This window comes from Doryrhamphus excisus, linkage group LG10 (assembly GCF_037039965.1).
Source record: "Doryrhamphus excisus strain RoL-2023G ecotype Guam linkage group LG10, RoL_Dexc_Guam_v1.1, whole genome shotgun sequence".
In the NCBI taxonomy this organism is placed as follows: domain Eukaryota; kingdom Metazoa; phylum Chordata; class Actinopteri; order Syngnathiformes; family Syngnathidae; genus Doryrhamphus; species Doryrhamphus excisus.
This window is the reverse complement of record NC_136366.1, coordinates 4,112,396-4,131,168: the sequence shown is the minus strand read 5'-3', so window position 1 is coordinate 4,131,168 and position 18,773 is coordinate 4,112,396. Positions and strand designations below refer to the sequence as shown.

At 41.1% G+C, this 18,773-nt stretch overlaps 1 protein-coding gene across 2 annotated transcripts in view; it reads right to left on the bottom strand.

Moving 5' to 3' along the window:
• Window positions 1-216: 216 nt before the first annotated feature.
• Window positions 217-18,773, bottom strand: part of nrg3a (neuregulin 3a) — a 196,463-nt gene continuing 177,906 nt past the window's right edge. Inside the window, exons 3-9 of one of the 2 annotated variants that reach the window (XM_078793859.1) lie at window positions 10,381-10,454; window positions 6,025-6,048; window positions 4,358-4,460; window positions 3,181-3,292; window positions 3,013-3,107; window positions 2,806-2,934; window positions 217-1,360 (exon numbers count right to left, since the gene is read on the bottom strand). In XM_078793859.1, coding sequence (XP_078649985.1) covers window positions 862-1,360; window positions 2,806-2,934; window positions 3,013-3,107; window positions 3,181-3,292; window positions 4,358-4,460; window positions 6,025-6,048; window positions 10,381-10,454 — 1,036 coding nt within the window. In that variant the 3' untranslated portion in view covers window positions 217-861. The remainder of the gene's footprint in view (window positions 1,361-2,805; window positions 2,935-3,012; window positions 3,108-3,180; window positions 3,293-4,357; window positions 4,461-6,024; window positions 6,049-10,380; window positions 10,455-18,773) is intronic. The other variant, XM_058064861.2, reaches the window with a different exon arrangement.

Genomic DNA, 18,773 nt, shown 5'->3' with positions numbered 1-18,773 from the left:
ACCCGTGTGTACATATATGTGTGTATGTACCTCTGTGCAAATGTATATACCTGTGTGCACCTGTGTGTACCTGCATGTAGCTGTGTACATTTCTGTGCACCTGTGTACATGCGTGTACACCTGTATTCATATGTGTACACCTTCATGTACTTGTATGCACCTGCAAGTACCTATGTGTGTGTACCCGTGTGTTATTAATAAAGACTATAATGAGGATACAACATAGAGACATTTATTTCTTTCAACAGCCAAACAGGCCACAAGATGGCGCTGCTCATCACCAACGAGAATGGAAAAATCAAATGAAAACAATCCCAAATGTGCTTCCTCTTATCCTCCCCTGTGTCCTTGTGTCCTTGTGTCCTTACATCCTTGTGCAAACACAAGAGTCCCGCGTGATGGTTAGCAACACGCTGTGATTCTTGGCTGACAAGTTTGAAAAAAGGCGGAACGTGGGGCGGGGCATCATCTGGGAGGCTCCGCCTTCCTTCCTGTGCGAGAAGGGAAAGGTGAGGGTTTGGATAAAAAAAAAAAAACGGAGCAGAAGAAGAAAAGAAAAACGTGTATCATTCCTTTTTGTTGGTGACTTTTAGAATTCCATATATTGATATGATATTTATATATATTCATATATTCTTTGTACACGGACAACCACCATGGATTGACGGACTATTTGGTATCTTTTGGTCCAGTGTTTCTTTTGTCCGGGAAATAAATGCGCGGGAATATTTTCTTCCGGCGGCGGTGGCGGCCATCTTGGTGTCCGTCACCATATTTCTATGATTTTTTTTTTTTTTAAAGCGCTCACACGGAGCAACACAGAGAGAGAGAGAGAGAGAGATGGTGTGTTTTCTCGTCTTTTCATTGGCCCAGGTCTCTGTGAGGGGCGGGGCTTAGCAACTGGGTGTGGGCCGGTCCGTCACACACGGCTCCACCCACATGAAGGTTAAGGAAGCAGACAGTTTCTCTGGCCTGGTGCGCGGCGGGGGCGTGGTCTCCCTGCCTCCTGTGCGCCAACGCCCTCAGCTGCTCCTGCGCCTCCTCCAGCAGGAGCGCCGCGTCCTCCTCCTCCCGTCGCCGCCGCCGCTGCTTGCCGTCTTCCGTTGACATCATGGCGGCGGCCGGGGCGGTTTGCATACAAGAAAGCTCGTCGTCATGGTGACCCCGCACCGAAGGGATGATGGGGATGGAGGCGGAGCGCGAGGTGACGGTGGGGCAGCGGATGCAGTTTGTCCTCTGCGGGCCTCGGGGTGCGCCGGCGTGCGAGTCCAAAGGCGTCCCGGTGTGGTCGGCTCGGACAGCCGCTGATAATTGCATATTTCGAACGGCGTCCGGTCTGGGCTTCCCTTGGTGGACCATCCTGGACAGGAAACAGGAAGTGGACACATGTTAGTGTGACATGACTAAAGACTGGGCCACCACTCTTGACATGCAATTCCCTGCTTCAACAGGAGTGGTGCTGTTGTCCAACTAACCATGGCCAATACATTTTAATGTATATTGCAGTCAATACAAAAATAATATATATATATATTATAAATATATATAACATATATAACATAAATATGTGATATATATAATATAAATTGCACTATATTTAAAAATATATACACAATATAAAATCATTTCTAAATTTAAAATGTAATTATTTATAAATAATGTTACAATATCTTATAATATGCATGCATATTTAATATTTTAATGTACTCCATGAAAATAATTATTTTGTATATAATATATATATATATATATATAAAGGATATATTTAAAAATAATTATGTGTATATCGAGTTTAAAATAGTTTTCTACCATAGAAATATAAATAAATATATAATCAAAATAATTTTAAATAAAATAATTATATATTTTAATTCTATAAATTATTTTATAATACATTTGTTGCCCTTATTACAGTATCAATAATGTATAATTAATCATAAACATCTGTATTCCATGGAAGTTAACTGTGGACAAAATGTGATTTATAGCAATCAAATATTTTAATTGATTGACAGCCCTATTATAAATACATCCAATACATTTTAATACACGATTGTATATTATAGTAAATATAATTTTTTTAAACTATAAACAATATAATTAATAATATAAATATGTAATATATATAATATAAATTGCACTATATTTAAAAATATATACACTATATAAAATAATTTCTATATTTAAAATAATGTAATTAATTATAAATAATATTACAATATCTTATACTATACATGCATATTTAATATTTTAATGTACATAATGAAAATAATTATTTAGTTATGTTGTTTTTTGTTGTTTGTACTTTGACCCTGTTTATGGACACCCTTGGTTGTAATAAATCTTCTTTGTCTCTGCATTCCAGACCAGCTCACGACGTTCCTAACGAGCATCGTTACTCCGTGGAAAGCTCCAGAAGTCGTAGTAGGAGGTGTCTTCCTCCGATTGACGGCGTCGGTGTGTGTTGTGTCAAACACGTCACGAAGGGGCGGGATGCCAAGGTGTTTATCCACGCGCTAAAGAAACGCCGTATCGTCTCCTGGCGGCGTTCCAGCCGAGACGACGGCAGCGATGGGAGAGGATGATGCGGCAAAGTCGCACAGCCGCATGGCGAGCATCTAGGAAGTTGGCACTCGTGCACCGTTGTCGCTCGAGGGCCGTCGCAGGTCAGAAACGAGGACGAGGACGCTCATTACGCACATAAACACAGGAGGGGCTTCCAGGCAAACCAACATGGCCGCCTCCCTGGGCCATCGTGTGGCCATGGCAACCAGTCTGCGTTCGCATGGATGCGCATCTCCTCACCTTTCTTGCGCTTCCTTCTCAGTTAGCTCCACTTCCTGGAGGTGTTGGTAGGCGGGGCCAGAACTCTTGGAACGTCCTCTAGTAATGGGCGGAGTCTTGCGGCCGTGGGCGGACCAATGAGCTCCTCGACTGTGTGACAAACAACTTCCTGTTACCTTGCCGTGTGTCAAAATAAAAGACGTGCCGTAGCAGGGGGTGTGAACTCACGTGTGTTTGATGCCGCCGGTTGCTGCGTTCCTCATGCCAGCCGAGCCCGACTCACACACGTCACCGTGGCGACACACACCCGCCCCTTTGGAATACTGAAAAAATACATACGCATCAATTTCACCGCCATCATCCTCGTCTGCCGCCACCACCGCCTTCATCACGTACACAAGCACGAGGATGATGATGGTGAAGAATGACAAGGACCTGAGTGTGTGTGTAGTTGTTCAGGTGGTGTTGTGTGTCCTTCAGGTGAGCTTGGAGCTTCTCTCGTCGCCTCCTAAACACAAAAGGAAAGAAAAGAAAAAGTTACTTCCTGTTTACAAAAGCGGACTGATATTTCACATAAATTCATACGGCCCCCCAAGAAAAAAAACAACACCTGACGCTTCATGTAAATTAGCTCATTTACATAAAGCACCCTCATCACACACACACATACTGTATACATCATATACTCAACGTAACATACTAACATACAACTGCATATTGTACATGTAGTATGTCATGTACTATGACTGCATGTACTATATACATTCATTTTCTACCGCTTTTTCCTCACGAGGGTCACGGGGCAGTGGGTGCTGGAGCCTATCCCAGCTGTCTTGGGGCGAGAGGCGGGGTACACCCTGGACTGGTGGCCAGCCAATCACAGGGCACATATAGACAAACAACCATTCACCACAACCATGTTTTTTTGGAATGTGGGAGGAAACCGGAGTACCCGGAAAAAAACCCACACACGCACAGGAAGAGCATGCAAACTCCACACAGAGATGGCCGAGGGTGGAATTGAACCCTGGTCTCCTTGCTGTGAGGTCTGCGAGCTAATTACTCTAAACTCTAAAGTAGTTTCAAGCAGTTTGGGGAAGAAGGACAAAGACAAAAAATGACCACTTCCACACGGAATGAGAGGAGAAGGTTTCGTTCACTCGTGCCCAATCATGTGTCCCAACATGACTGATGCCAAGGGACCACAACACTACAGGACATATAAGCTATTTTTGGACAAATAGTAGACCAGAGTTCAATTCCACCCTCGGCCATCTCTGTGTGGGGTTTGCATGAATGTGGGAGGAAACCGGAGTACCCGGAGAAAACCCACGCATGCACGGGTAGAACATGGCGGAGGGTGGAATTGAACCCTGGTCTCCTAGCTGTGAGGTCTGTGAGTGCAAACCACTCAACCACCGTGCCGCCCTAGTATATATATATACATATATATATATATATATATATATATATATATATATATATATATATATATATATATATATATATATATATATATATATATATATATATATATATATATATATATATATATATATACATCCAAACTTACTTGTTGCGGCAGTATAGGGCAACACATAGGACACCCAGGAGGCCGATCGCCATGGCGATGGATGTGATTGACAGCAGCTGTCTCTCGTAGACTTCTTTACTCTCTGCAGGTAGGAACACACACACAATATACACAATAATGAATATATATACAGTATATACACAGTACATAGATACTAGATAGAGAGATAGTAAAGTAGGTAAAACGTCAGTGGCAGTCATCCATCAGAAGTTTCCTCCCCGCCGTGAACCAGTGAGGAGGCGTGGAGCGGCGTTCTTGGAGCCCGTCCGTCTCCGAAGCCCACGCCGCTGAACACCGGCCAGACTCCCGCGGCCGTGATTGTGATTGACGGCTCGGGCACAACCCGACGCGCCCGCCAGCCGACAGACGGGCGAGCGTGGGTGGGGCTTAACAGGGAGCCTGGCGGCGGCGTGAACGCAACGTGGAGGACGGGGACCGGATGATGCGTGTGCGGCTCTCGAAAAGGCTCCTTCCACGGCACTCCACACTAATTTATGGCGGTATCCTTTTGTCATTTACATAAAGTACAAATTTGAAAAATATGTCAGTTGAAATCAATTGACTTCTTGATGTTCTTTTTAATTGTACATTTCAGTTTTTATATGTATTCATTTATAAAAAAATAAAGTCAAACAAGAGAAAAGATGTATTAAAAAAGAAGAACCTTTTTTTTATTTTTACATTTTAATTAATTTAATTTTTTTAATGAAAAACTAAAAAAAATAATTTAAATAATTAAAATAAAACATAAAAACGAGAGGTAACTTTTGTTTTTACAGAGGAGAACCTTTTTGTCCTATTTAAATGCTCTTTTATTTTTTCTGAATAAAAACCTTTTTCTTAAAATATTTTTATTTATTATTATTATTTAATTCTTTAATGAAAACCTAAAAAAAACGTGTTTTTATTTGAAAATAATTAAAATAAAACATGAAAACGAGAGGTAACTTTTGTTTTTACAGAGGAGAACCTTTTTGTCCTATTTAAATGCTCTTTTATGTTTTGTGAATCAAAAAATATTTTTTCCTAAAATATTTTCATTTACTATTATTTAAATATTTTATTTTATTATTTTATGTTTTTAAAATTTATTTTACAGAAATTGTTTATCATTTAAATGTGAAATAAAAATGACTTTATATATTAAAAAAATAATTACAATATTTTTAAAAACAACATTTCTTCATTTTCTTTTTCATTTTAAATAAAATAATAAAAAAAGGATATTAATAATGCTTGAAAATGAACCTTTCCTGTTCTAAATGTATTTGTTGTTTTGATATAAAAATAAAAGACAAATGAAAATAAAAAAAGAAGTGACTAATATGCGTGTCATCCACTCAGCTGTGATGCCATGGCGGAGCGTGCACTTAGCGTGCACGGAGCGTGCACGTAGCTGCAGGCGAGCAGCTTGGCAGGCGGAATGTCATGCAAAGCACACACACACACACACACACACTAATGAAGAATGCATGTGGTCACAAATCCAACATGTAAAAAAAAAAAATAAATAAGGAATGCCCGCCTCCTTCTTATCGCTGTTTCCATGGCGACTGCAGCACATTAGCATTGCAACGAGATACACACGTGCACGAGCGTGCTTGGTCACAGTGACAGGAAGTAGGTGCACGTGAGTCTTTACTTACCCATGAACTCAATGCCAAGCTGGTCTGTGGGGGGGGGGGGGGGGGGGTGGTAGAAGCACAAACAGTTAGCATTAGCATGTTAACATCATCAGTACACTGGACACGCAATGCCTCAGCATTTTATTTTGAATGACTTCCTGTCAGGAATTATGGTCCATGTTGGACGTCGCATCAGAGGGACACACGCCAATGCCGACCCCATGAGCGCGTGAAGTGGCGTGATTGTCGTTTTTTAATTTTCGTTCAGGGGGGCGGAGCACCCGCTATCCATCCCTCATCATCATCATCATCCTCATCGTCAACACGGCTGGGATACATGGTGCTGGTCTACAGCCATGCGCTCCATGTGCTCCTCGCTACATGACGTCCATCCATGCTGTACACACGTGTACATACTATATACTGCGTACAGCATGTATATCTGATGAATCACTCAATCATAGCTAGCGCTAGCTACATGCTAAGTCAACAGATGACGGCATGGAGTCAATAAATGAAGAAATCCCAGAGCCAACGCTCATGTTCCCTGAAATACTCCCGTCCTTTCAACTCCAACCTTTGACCCCTTTCAAAGCATCCCGACGCTGCTCACTCGTCCAACTCCATCACACGGGAGAGGATGTTGGCGTTGACTGATGGAGCGCCAACCACAGATTGTTCACAACGCACGAGGAGGAGGAGGAGGAAGAGGAGGAGGGGGGGATGCAAATGAGAGATGAAGATAGTCATCAAAAAGTCCATGCCTCGCTCTCCGACACTTTATTGTTGTATGGAAGACATTGGACCTCAACCTTTACCTCCTTTTAACCTGCACCCCCCAGCCCCCCACACAGCATATCACCTCCTGCTGGCTGCACGCCATTACAGCAAGATACATCACTTTCACTTTCATTTTGGCCATTTTGACTCATTGCTCAAATTATTCCACATGCTTCTTTTGCTCTCCTTTTGGAGCCTTCAAGGCAAGACAGCGTTCTTCACACCTGCTACTTCTTTACCTGCAAAAACCACCACCTATGACCCCCCCCAATCATTAGCTAATAATTAGCATCAACCTTCAACAATCATTACCTAATAATTAACATTGAACTTCAACAGTCTTGAGCTAATAATTAGCATCGAACTTCAACAATCATGAGCTAATAATTAGCATCGAACTCCAACAATCATGAGCTAATAATTAGCATTGAACATCAACAACCATGAGTTAATAATTAGCATCAAATTTCAACAATCATGAGCGAAAAATTTGCATCAACTTTGACAATCATTAGCTAGTAATTAGCATCGAACTTCAACAATCATTAAGTCATAATTAGCATTGAACTTCAACAATCATTACCTAATAATTAACACCAAACTTCAACAGTCATGAGCAAATAATTAGCATCAAACTCCAACAATCATAAGCTAATAAGTAGCATCTAACATCAACAATCACAAGTTAATAATTAGCATCAAATTTCAACAATCATGAGCTAACAATTAGCTTATAATTTCATCAATCATGAGCTAATAATTAGCATCAACCTTTGACAATCATTAGCTAATAATTAGCTTCAACCTTCGACAATCATTAGCTCATAATTAGCATCAACCTTCAACAATCATTAGCTCATAATTAGCATTGAATTTCAACAACCACGAGTCGATAATTAGCATCAAATGTCAACAATCATGAGCTAACAATTAGCGTCAAATTTCAACAATCATGAGCTAATAATTAGCATTAACCTTCAACATGTGACTTTCATTGATTTCATTCTCTTTTTGCTATTGTTAGCATAATTTTCATCTTGCTACTGTTAGCATCATTGTCTATTTTGCCAGTGTTAGCTAGGCTGTCTGCCTCCTACCATGCCTCCTAGCATGCATCCTTGCTGTGGCATTGTGTTTGTGGTGTGAGAATATCTTCTAACTTCGAGGTATAATTGACAAAATGGATATGATTAACATGATGCCATACAGGACTTTGATCCCAGCCTGCATCCTCGCCTCCTCGTGTTGACGGCGGCCATGTTGCATTCCCAGGCTGCACATGAAATGTAAACATGTAAAGAGATTTACGCGTCCAAAGCCGGCGCTCCATTTGTTGTGATCTGAGGGCTCACAGAGTATTTTCCCACAAGAGAATAAACATCCATCACACACTCCCTTCCTTCCTTCCTACCTACCTACCTCTCCTCCTCCTTTCCTGCCTGGACACACAAACATCAACATAGCGACAGTAGTGTTAGCATGTTAGCATGCTAGCAAGCTAGATGAATGAATAAATAAGAAACACATTGTTCTTAGATAGAGACCACCACCCCATGAACATCGAGTGGGCAGCGTTCCAACTTTGTCACTCCATGTTAGCCGATGAGGAGAACAGGAAGTGCGGGCGGGGTACTCCTGGACAAGATGCATGTTAGCAGGGGGCAGACTTTGGGGGAGGGAAGTTCAGTTTGTGCATGTGACCAACGTAATCTCAGCAATTAGGAAGAAACCAGACGCCAAGCGGGGATGGGTTGGGTGGGAGTTGGGGAGGGGAGTGGGTGGGAGGTGGAGAAGACAGAGACAACAACCTGCCGCTCTTCTTCTCCAACGTTCAACTTACCCACTGTGGTGGTTTACACGACAGCATCAACAAACAAAACAAGAAGAAGAAACCCATAAACCACCACAGAAGAATGACGTTTCATGTTACAATGTTCCATGTTTAAGGCATTTATTAACGCGTTAATGACCCGTTAAGGGAAGTTCCCTTTAACGGCGGTCATTTAACTACGCATGATAAACGCGCACTCCTTATGTTTGACCCTCGGCCGCCACCGTAGTTTGGTTGAAGCACGGTAACTACTAACTGTAGCCACAATATTGATTGGAAATGGAGAAAAAAAAGAGTATTTACATTAGTAAAGTTAGCTTCAAAGCTAACTTATTTGTATCTACTGTCGCTGTGTTTGACTCATCGTTTATTGACTTATTACATAGCCTGCCAGAGACTAGAGCAGTGCGGGTATTGTTTTTATTGTCATATACAGTGCTACCTCGGCATAAAAGTGGCCCAACTAACCTATTGTTTTCACATTTTTACATCTCTTAGTTAATTTTAGCATCGAACTGCTGGCTAAATTCGACTTCCAGCTGCTATTGACGGGCTGTTTAATGTGACGACTGTGGCTGAAGTCCGATGTTTTGCTAGCGCTAGCGAATTAGCATCGAACTACCACAATGATGCACATTAGCACTCAAAGTCATCAAATCTTACCTTTACGCATTCCCATATAGTATCAGCATTCCGGAGCAAGTATAACGTGAAAGAAAAAGGGGTAAAATGCATCCAAATACATCCATACAGCACTCTTTGCATCCGAGAACGGTGTGTCGGTGCGTTCAATGGCAGTCGAAAAAGTAGGACAAATCGCAGCTCGCATTAAACATTAAAAAAACTGGGATTTCTACTTTATACTAACAGTATTGTAATAAAGTATTTACTGTAATATAATAATGTGTTCTATGTAATTAAAAGAGAAATGAAATGACATTAGATTTAGAATTTTGATGAAATGTTTTATGTACATTTCATGAAGGAAAGGTGCATTGAGGCAATTCTTTAATAATAATCAGAATGTTCATAAATTGGCTTTTTTGCAACAAACATTTAGAATTCAAAAGCAGTATCATAAATAAACAAATCTTATTTTGAGCTGACACTGTAATCCAAAAAACATCTTTGTGTCAGAGGTGAGAGGTCTCACTCACTGAACGTTTGTGGGCGAGTTTATGAGCGAATATGCTAATAATAAAGAAAAACAGTAATAAAAAATATGTATTGTTTTAAATAATGGCCCATAGTTAAGAAATTGATATGCTTTTACATAATATTTGATGTAATTATCGTTGTACAACATAGTTTTACTAATGTAGCCCCCAAATAGCTGTCCTCGCCTATGCCTGCCGTCAACTAGCACTTCATACCCAAGTTTCAGCTCGCAGTTTAAAGCAAAATGTCAGTCGAGAAACGACGTAAGTTTGGGAACATATACCAAAGTAGCACTGTATCAATGGCAATTAAAAATACAGGCAGTGCTTCAATACCTGCTCACTTCTCTTGGGCAAGTCGATGACGACGTGGTCTGTGACAATTCCGAAAAATGCTAAATTTATCGAAATACCATTTTCTTTCTCAATTTCTGCTCAAAAATTTGTGATACCTTGGTTAGCATCATTCGTCCGTTCCTCTAACTGAAGCGTACTTTAACCAAATCCATTTCTCCCATCAGAAATAATGTCAGTTCAGTTCATCCATTCCAGAATCTTCCACCCCAAACTCCTCTATCCATGCCTTTACGGTACTTGCTTTCAACTTACTTGGATCAGACAGGATGGAGTCGGTCTTGGGCAGGAACTGGTCACAGCGGATCCCCTGGTAGCCTTCTCGACACCTGGTGGACAAGAGAGGAAGCGGCATGATGGATTGGCTGCAGTACACATCTTCATCCTGCAGGCCGGCTGCTTGAAGGCTCTAGCGGCGCCTCGTTAGCGTGTGTGTTTAATAAATATGAAGTATAAATATACTGTATGTACTTCATAAATGTCTGCTTATCAACATCTCGCACCCGCTGATTGCTTGGATAGCAAATCTTTGCTTGTGGACATTTTACACCTCAACACGCTGATTCACGTCCCTCGCCACAAAAAAAAAAAAACACCTCCAAGCACGGCCACTACAGTTCTACTGCCGTGTACTACTATTTTCTGTTTACTAATAGTGTTACTATATTACTGTTATGTACTGCCACTATAATCCTACTAAGGTGAAGTAGTACTACTGTGTATTGCTACCATTTACTGTACTATAATACTTTACCGCTAGCACGTACTTCTACTGCGACTACAGTACTATGACCAGGGGTCTCAAACACGCGGCCCGCGGGCCAAATGTGGCCCACTGGACACTAGTTTGAGGCCCCCGCCTTGATATGAAAGTTTAAGGTTAGTGCGGCCCCCGCGCAAGTTTGATATGGATGCTGTATGGTATCATGTACCCAGAAAAAATTATTACGTTTGATTAATGTTCATGTTAAAGGTTAAATAACTGTTAATAGTTATCCTCCGTATCCGTGTGGAAGTGGTAAGTTTTTGGCTATTTAAGTTTAAAGGAAATAACTTGAAGGCTACCGTTTAGGTTGCTAGCTTTCTAGTTTGCAAGTTAGCATGTGTCTCAAGACCCTGCAGTTGCGCAATATGTTGTGAATAAAAAGAGTATAAATGTGACTATAGTCGTGTTTTGTCATGTCTACAGGGCTCTAATAATGCTTTGTTCATTTTAATCTGAAAAAAAATAATTTGTCTACCCACCAACTATATGTGGTTTCTTAAGTTTTTATTATTTGCTGTTTTATTATTTTTATTATATTTATTTATTTATTACTGATTGATTGATTTTCTTTATTCTTGATTTGTTTATTTATTTTTCATCTTAATTTGTGTAGTAAAATAAAAAGTAAGATACTTGAGAACAGTGGAATGTTTTATCAGAGCTTTTTTTGTAGAAAATCGAAATCAAAGTTTATTAATTTTTTCGTTTTTAATAAATGCTTTTTTGGGGGGGGGGGGGGGGACCTGATGCCCAGAGGCCCAGTCTCACCCAGACCCTAGCTCCGGTGGCCCTCAAGTAAATTGAGTTTGAGACCCCCTGACTATGACTGTGTACTGCTACTACTATCAGTGCGTGTGGCGCCCCCTGCAGGAAGGATGATGACTCCTCATATGTCACGTGACGTATGACCACATGATGTTTGTGTGAAGATGAATGCGAAGGCGCGTGCGGATTCCAATTAGCGGCGTGCTCATTAATTCAAGCCGAGCACCAGCACGTCAGTACGTGTGCTTGTGTGCACGTGTGTGTGCACGCACGTGGGAAGATAAATATAAACAGGCGCCTGCAGCATGATGGATTCCTGCAAGTGAACATGCTTGTGTAAACACCCTGGATGCATGTGTGGAGCAAAGTTCCCCTTTGCTCTTGGAGGTCTCTCCTCCAAAGCTGGAGGAGTTAGCCCTCGTCATTTCACCTTGATCAATTGAAAGAAAAAAAATGGCGTCTCGCATGTTCTCCTCTTCATGAAGTCATTATGATGCACGTGCGTGTGTCCACACATGCTTTGTAATATGTGCATGCCTGATGGTGATAACAAACAATCAAAGACCACAAAAAAAGACGCTTATTGCGGCTCCATCTTCAAAAGCAATCTAGGAGTGTATTCACTCGAGACCAGGCTGGATCACTCATGGGCCACAAAATACACAAACAAACTGTAGGATTCCTCACTCAAAACTACTATATTTTGCTAGTTAGCGCGTAGAAAACCTGCTCGCCACTTTTAAAATATGCTTATTAAACATTATTAAAGCCCGCCAGACATGCAATAACAACCCTATAGTCACCTTTACACTCCTATTACCCAATATAAGACCTATAAGACATTGAAAACTTTGTTTACCTACATTTTAAACATCATTAAAGTGCTCTCGACATGAACTAACATCCCTATAGTCACCTTTACCCTCCTCTTACCCAATATAGCAGACATAATACGCGAAAATAAGAAATATATGCCATATACAACCTGGTTAGGACCATCCAAATATGCTTTGGAAGATTATTAGAGCCCTCTGAATGTGAAATAACACCCCTATAGTCACCTTTACACTCCTATTACCCAATATAGCATAACAATAAGAGTAAATAAGACATTGAAAACTTGTTTACCTTTTTATAAATACATTTTAAACATCATTAAAGTGCTCTCAGCATGAACTAACACCCCTATAGTCACCTTTACACTCCTATTACCCAATATAGTAGACATAATACGCGAAAATAAGAAATATATGCCGTATACAACCTGGTTAGGACCATCCAAATATGCTTTGTAAGATTATTAGAGCCCTTTGAATGTGAACTAACACCCCTATAGTCACCTTTACACTCCTATTACCCAATATAGTAACATAATAAGCGAAAATAAGAAATATATGCCGTATGCAACCTGGTTGGGACCATCCAAAAATGCTTTGTAAGATTATTAGAGCCCTATGAATGTGAAATAACACCCCTATAGTCACCTTTACACTCCTATTACCCAATATAGTAGACATAATAAGAGAAAATAAGAACTATATGCCATATGCAACCTGGTAAGGACCATCCAAATATGCTTTGTAAGATTATTAGAGCCCTCTGAATGTGAACCAACACCCCTATAGTCACCTTTACACTCCTATTACCCAATATAGTAACATAATAAGCGAAAATAAGAAATATATGTCGTATGCAACCTGGTTGGGACCATCCAAATATGCTTTGTAAGATTATTAGAGCCCTCTGAATGTGAAATAACACCCCTATAGTCACCTTTACACTCCTATTACCCAATATAGTAACATAATAGGAGAAAATAAGAAATATATGCCATATGCAACCTGGTAAGGACCCTCCAAATATGCTTTGCAAGGTTATTAGAGCCCTCTGAATGTGAAATAACACCCCTATAGTCACCTTTACACTCCTATTACCCAATATAGTAACATAATAAGCGAAAATAAGAAATATATGCCATATACAACCTGGTTAGGACCATCCAAATATGCTTTGTAAGATTATTAGAGCCCTCTGAATGTGAACTAACACCCCTATAGTCACCTTTACACTCCTATTACCCAATATAGTAGACATAATAAGATAAAAAAGACATATAAGACATAAACAACCAGTTTAGGACATTCTAAATACACTTTTTAACATTATTAGAGCTATCTAGACATGAAATAACACCCCTATAGTCATAGCCTGAGTAGTTAGCTTAGAATGAGTCAGCTAGCGACGTGGTGCTGTGTTCAATGACAGCTTTAAGGTGACCAAAAGAGACGTTTTGGAACGCTTTCAACATCGTGTGCTCCAACGTCTCCGCCGCTCCCGCTGAACTTGTGGACTTTTTGAATAAAACATGGCTTCCACTCCAACGTGCGTCTTTTCTCTTCATCACGTTGCAAATGCTCACCTCCATCTCATGAGGCTTTCAAGAGAGCAAAGAGCCTCCTCAATAATTCACACGCACCCTTGGGCCCTGATCCCAAAATGAAACAAAAAACTCACTTTTAAGACCTTGTCACCATGACAACCCTTTAAAGGTGGCGTCTGCTGCAGTGCATTGTGGGACTTAAGAGACAGTACCAAGGTGTCCAACCAAGCAAGGACCTTCGGCCCCCTTTAGTGACTGACCAGGTGAAGATGATTCTATTCTAAGAAGCAGCAAAGATCAGCCTTCACATCCTCCACTGCCTCCAAAATGCTATCTGAAGCCTGCTAACGCTAACGTCTGCTCTGCATGAATTATTCAACTGCAGCAAGAACAGAAAGTTACACTCTGAAAGCTGGCAGTGGATGCAATAACACAACAAACACACAACTACAGGGACAGTCACAGGAACATTTAGAGGAACATCTAAAGGAACAGCTACAGGAACATTTAGAGGAACACCTAACGGAACATTCACAGCAACATTTAGAGGAACACCTACAGGAACATTTAGAGGAACACCTCCAGGAACATTGAGAGGAACATTTAGAGGAACACCTACAGGAACATTTAGAGGAACACTTACAGGAACAGCCACTGGAACATTTAGAGGAACACCTACAGGAACATTCACAGGAACATTTAGAGGAACACCTACAGGAACATTGAGAGGAACACCTACAGGAACAGCCACAGGAACATTTAGAGGAACACCTAATGGAACATTCACAGGGACATTCAGAGGAACACCTATCGGAACATTTAGAGGCACACCTACAGGAACATTCACAGGAACATTTAGAGGAACACCTACAGGAACACTTAGAGGAACGTTTAGAGGAACACCTAATGGAACATTCACAGGGACATTTAGAGGAACACCTATAGGAACACCTACAGGAACATTCACAGGAACAATGAGAGGAACATTTAGAGGAACATTCACAGGAACATTTAGAGGAACATTTAGAGGAACATTTAGAGGAACACCTAATGGAACATTCACAGGAACATTTAGAGGAACACCTACAGGAACATTCAGAGGAACATTTAGAGAAACACCTACAGGAACATTGAGAGGAACATTTAGAGGAACACCTACAGGAACATTTAGAGCAACACCTACAGGAACATTCACAGGAACATTTAGTGGAACACCTACAGGAACATTGAGAGGAACATTTAGGGGAACACCTACAGGAACATTGAGAGGAACACCTACAGGAACCTTTAGAGGAACATTCACAGGAACATTTAGAGGAACACCTACAGGAACCTTTAGAGGAACATTCACAGGAACATTTAGAGGAACACCTACAGGAACATTGAGAGGAACACCTACAGGAACATTTAGAGGAACATTCACAGGAACATTTAGAGGAACACCTACAGGAACAGTGAAAGGAACATTTAGAAGAACACCTACAGGAAAATTCACAGGGACATTGAGAGGAACACCTACAGGAACATTGAAAGGAACATGTAGAGGAACATTCACAGGAACATTTAGAGGAACATTCACAGGAACATTTAGAGAAACACCTACAGGAACATTTAAGGGAATTTTTAAAGGAGCATTTAAGGGAAAATTTAGAGGCACGTTTAGATGAATATTAATAGGAACATGGAATATTGAATATGGAATCAAACTCGGTTCTCCTAGCTGTGTGGCCTGCGTGCTAACCACTCAATCTCCGTGCAGCCCCATTTAATCCTAGGGAACGTTGCCCAAGTCAAAGAGATGGACAAAGAGAGAACATCCCATGACTGTTTCCATGGAAACAAAGGCTGGTTATCATGAAGACTTCCATGCAGACCAGATGTCAGCCATCCTGCTTGTCCGTATTCCTCCATCCATGCTATCCAACCCAACCTGGATGCTGGGAGAAAATCAATAGTAAGCAAGTTGATCCCGCTCGCTCAAAGCTCTCCAACATGTCTCCATTTTATTTGAGTAAATTCCGAGTGCTGCTTGTTTTAGTCTTTGATGGATGGACCATGATCTCCAGTCACAAAGGCATCATAAGAGAGAAATCGATGTGGTTGTTTCCGTCGTCTTCCTGTCCTTGGAGTGAACCTCGGTGTCTAATGATCAGGTGACCTGTGCCGTGTAATTGAATAATAAATGAGCAGATCTTATCCCAGCAGGCTGCAGAGGACACTCTGCCAAGGTCACAAAGCCGACAACCAGGAAGACACTGAGGATTCTTCTCACCAGACCTCCAGCACGTGTCCATTAGCTCATGCCAACACTTGCAGGCGGGGGGCGCTGTTGTGACACGCACATGCAAAAACGCATAGAAATATTCATTCATTCATTCATTTTCTACTGCTTTTTCCTCACGAGGGTTGCGGGGGGTGCTGGAGCCTATCCCAGCTGTCTTTGGGCAAAAGGCGGGGTACACCCTGGACTGGTGGCCACCAGCCAATCACAGAGCACATATAGACAAACAACCATTCACACTCACATTCATACCTATGGACAATTTGGAGTCGTTAATTAACCTAGCATGTTTTTGGAATGTGGGAGGAAACCGGAGTACCCGGAGAAAACCCACGCATGCACGGGGAGAACATTAAACTCCACACAGAGATGGTCGAGGGTGGAATTGAACCCGAGATGTCTCCTTGCTGTGAGGTCTGCGCGCTAACCACTCGACCTCTGTGCAACAATATTACTTCAGAAAAATGGATTGTGGATGATGGCGTGGGATTGAACTCGGGTCTCCTAGCTGTGAGGTCTGCGCGCTAACCACTCGTTCGCCATGCAGCCTATTCTGGATCAATGTCCCTTATTTTCCACAAATTTCCTTTGTTTTCCTTACTTTTTGGAAAATGTTCCTTATTTTTGCTTCCGCTGCGGAAAATGTCCTTGAATAATACAAATGATCCCTATTTTCCGGATTTTTTGTTCTTTATTTTCTGGAGATATTCCCCCTATTTTCCACATCTCCTTTATTTTGACATTTTGGAAATATTTTCAATTAATTTTTAGAAAAAAAGTTTTTTTTTTTCTGTAAATTTCCCTTTTTTCCATTACGTACTGGATAAATTCCCCCGATTTTCCACCAAATATCAGAACCTTTTCCTTATTTTGTTATGGAAAACGGCCAATGTTGATGGCTCGGCCCATACACGAAGCTGTTTTTCTTACTTTTTGGAAAATGTTCTTTATTTTCTCTTCCTCTGTGGAAAATGTCCTTGAATAAGACAAATGTTCCCTATTTTCCTGATTTTTTTTATTTTCTGGAGAAATTCCCCTTATTTTCCACATTTATTTTTCCTTACATTTTGGAAATTCCACATATTTTCAATTAATTTTTAGAAAAAGTTTTTTTTTTCTTCTGAAAATTTCCCTTTTTTTCATTACGTACTGGATAAATTCCCTCGATTTTCCACCAAATATCAGAACCTTTTCCTTATTTTAGTATGGAAAACGGCCAATATTGATGGCTCGGCCTACACAGGAAGCTAAACAGCTAGTCAGTTTATTTTCTGGAGAAATTCCCCTTATTTTCCACATGTCCTTTATTTTTCCTGACATTTTGGAAATTCCACATATTTTCAATTACTTTTTAGAATTTTTTTTTAATTCTTCTGAAAATGTCCCTTTTTTTCATTACGTACTGGATAAATTCCCTCGATTTTTCCACCAAATGGCAGAACCTTTTCCTTATTTTGGTATGGAAAACAGCCAATGTTGATGGCTCGGCCCACACAGGAAGCTAAACAGCTAGTCAGCAAGCGTTCCGGTAGAGAGTACTAGCAAGTGTTTATTTGTTGACATAGTAGAAGGTATTACCATTCCTTTCCCTGGTAACTACTGACCTTGATAAAGTACAAGTAAGTACTTGAAGCCGGTCCTTGGGTCGTGATAAGCCAATACCGTGATATTACTTGGTAGGGGTTATATTTTAGGAGTTTGCCGCCATGTTAGCATGCACATAGTAACGGCTGGCGTACAGGTGCTTTTTCAGCCAGCTGCCATAAATCATCCATCAAGGTCGTGTGTGACAGCTGCTGTGGGCTTTCTTTAACATGTGTGTGTGTGTGTGTGTGTGTGTGCGATGGCTTTTCTGTTTGCAGCATCATCCGCCGGGCGATGCTTTCGTGCGCTCATTCACTTCCCTCACATAAATCTGTTGCATTTTGTGGCGCATTTGCTCCACTCTAGCCTGCATTTCTTCTTGTTGTTTTTTACCCCCCCCCCCACTCAGATTATTTATGGTGAGAGGCAACGTCTACGGGGGGCTATTTCTTACTTTTATATTGTCTCATCTTCTTTGCCTCTCTGTCTCTGCGCGTCCCCACAGGGCAATTAAAGCCGGCTGCCATCCTCCATGTGGTTTCCATGGCGATCCCCGTCCCAGCATCCCCGAGCACGTCAAACGTACGTGTGGGAGATATTTGCCTGGCTTATACTCTCACTCTCACACACACAAAGCAAGCCGTCAGTGTCTGGTCACATGTTGGTCACATGACAAAGAGTGACGAGGTACGGTTTGATCATGTTGAAAAAGTGTGGAACTTTTTTTAGGGTGGACGGACATCTTTGTTAAAATGTCACCGCTTGATTTGGTCCTCTTGGAGATGACTTTTTTATTTTAATGAGCAACATCATGTGACTTTGATGACTGTCACCGGATAGAAACTTTGCTGGGAAGTCACTGACATGCCGAA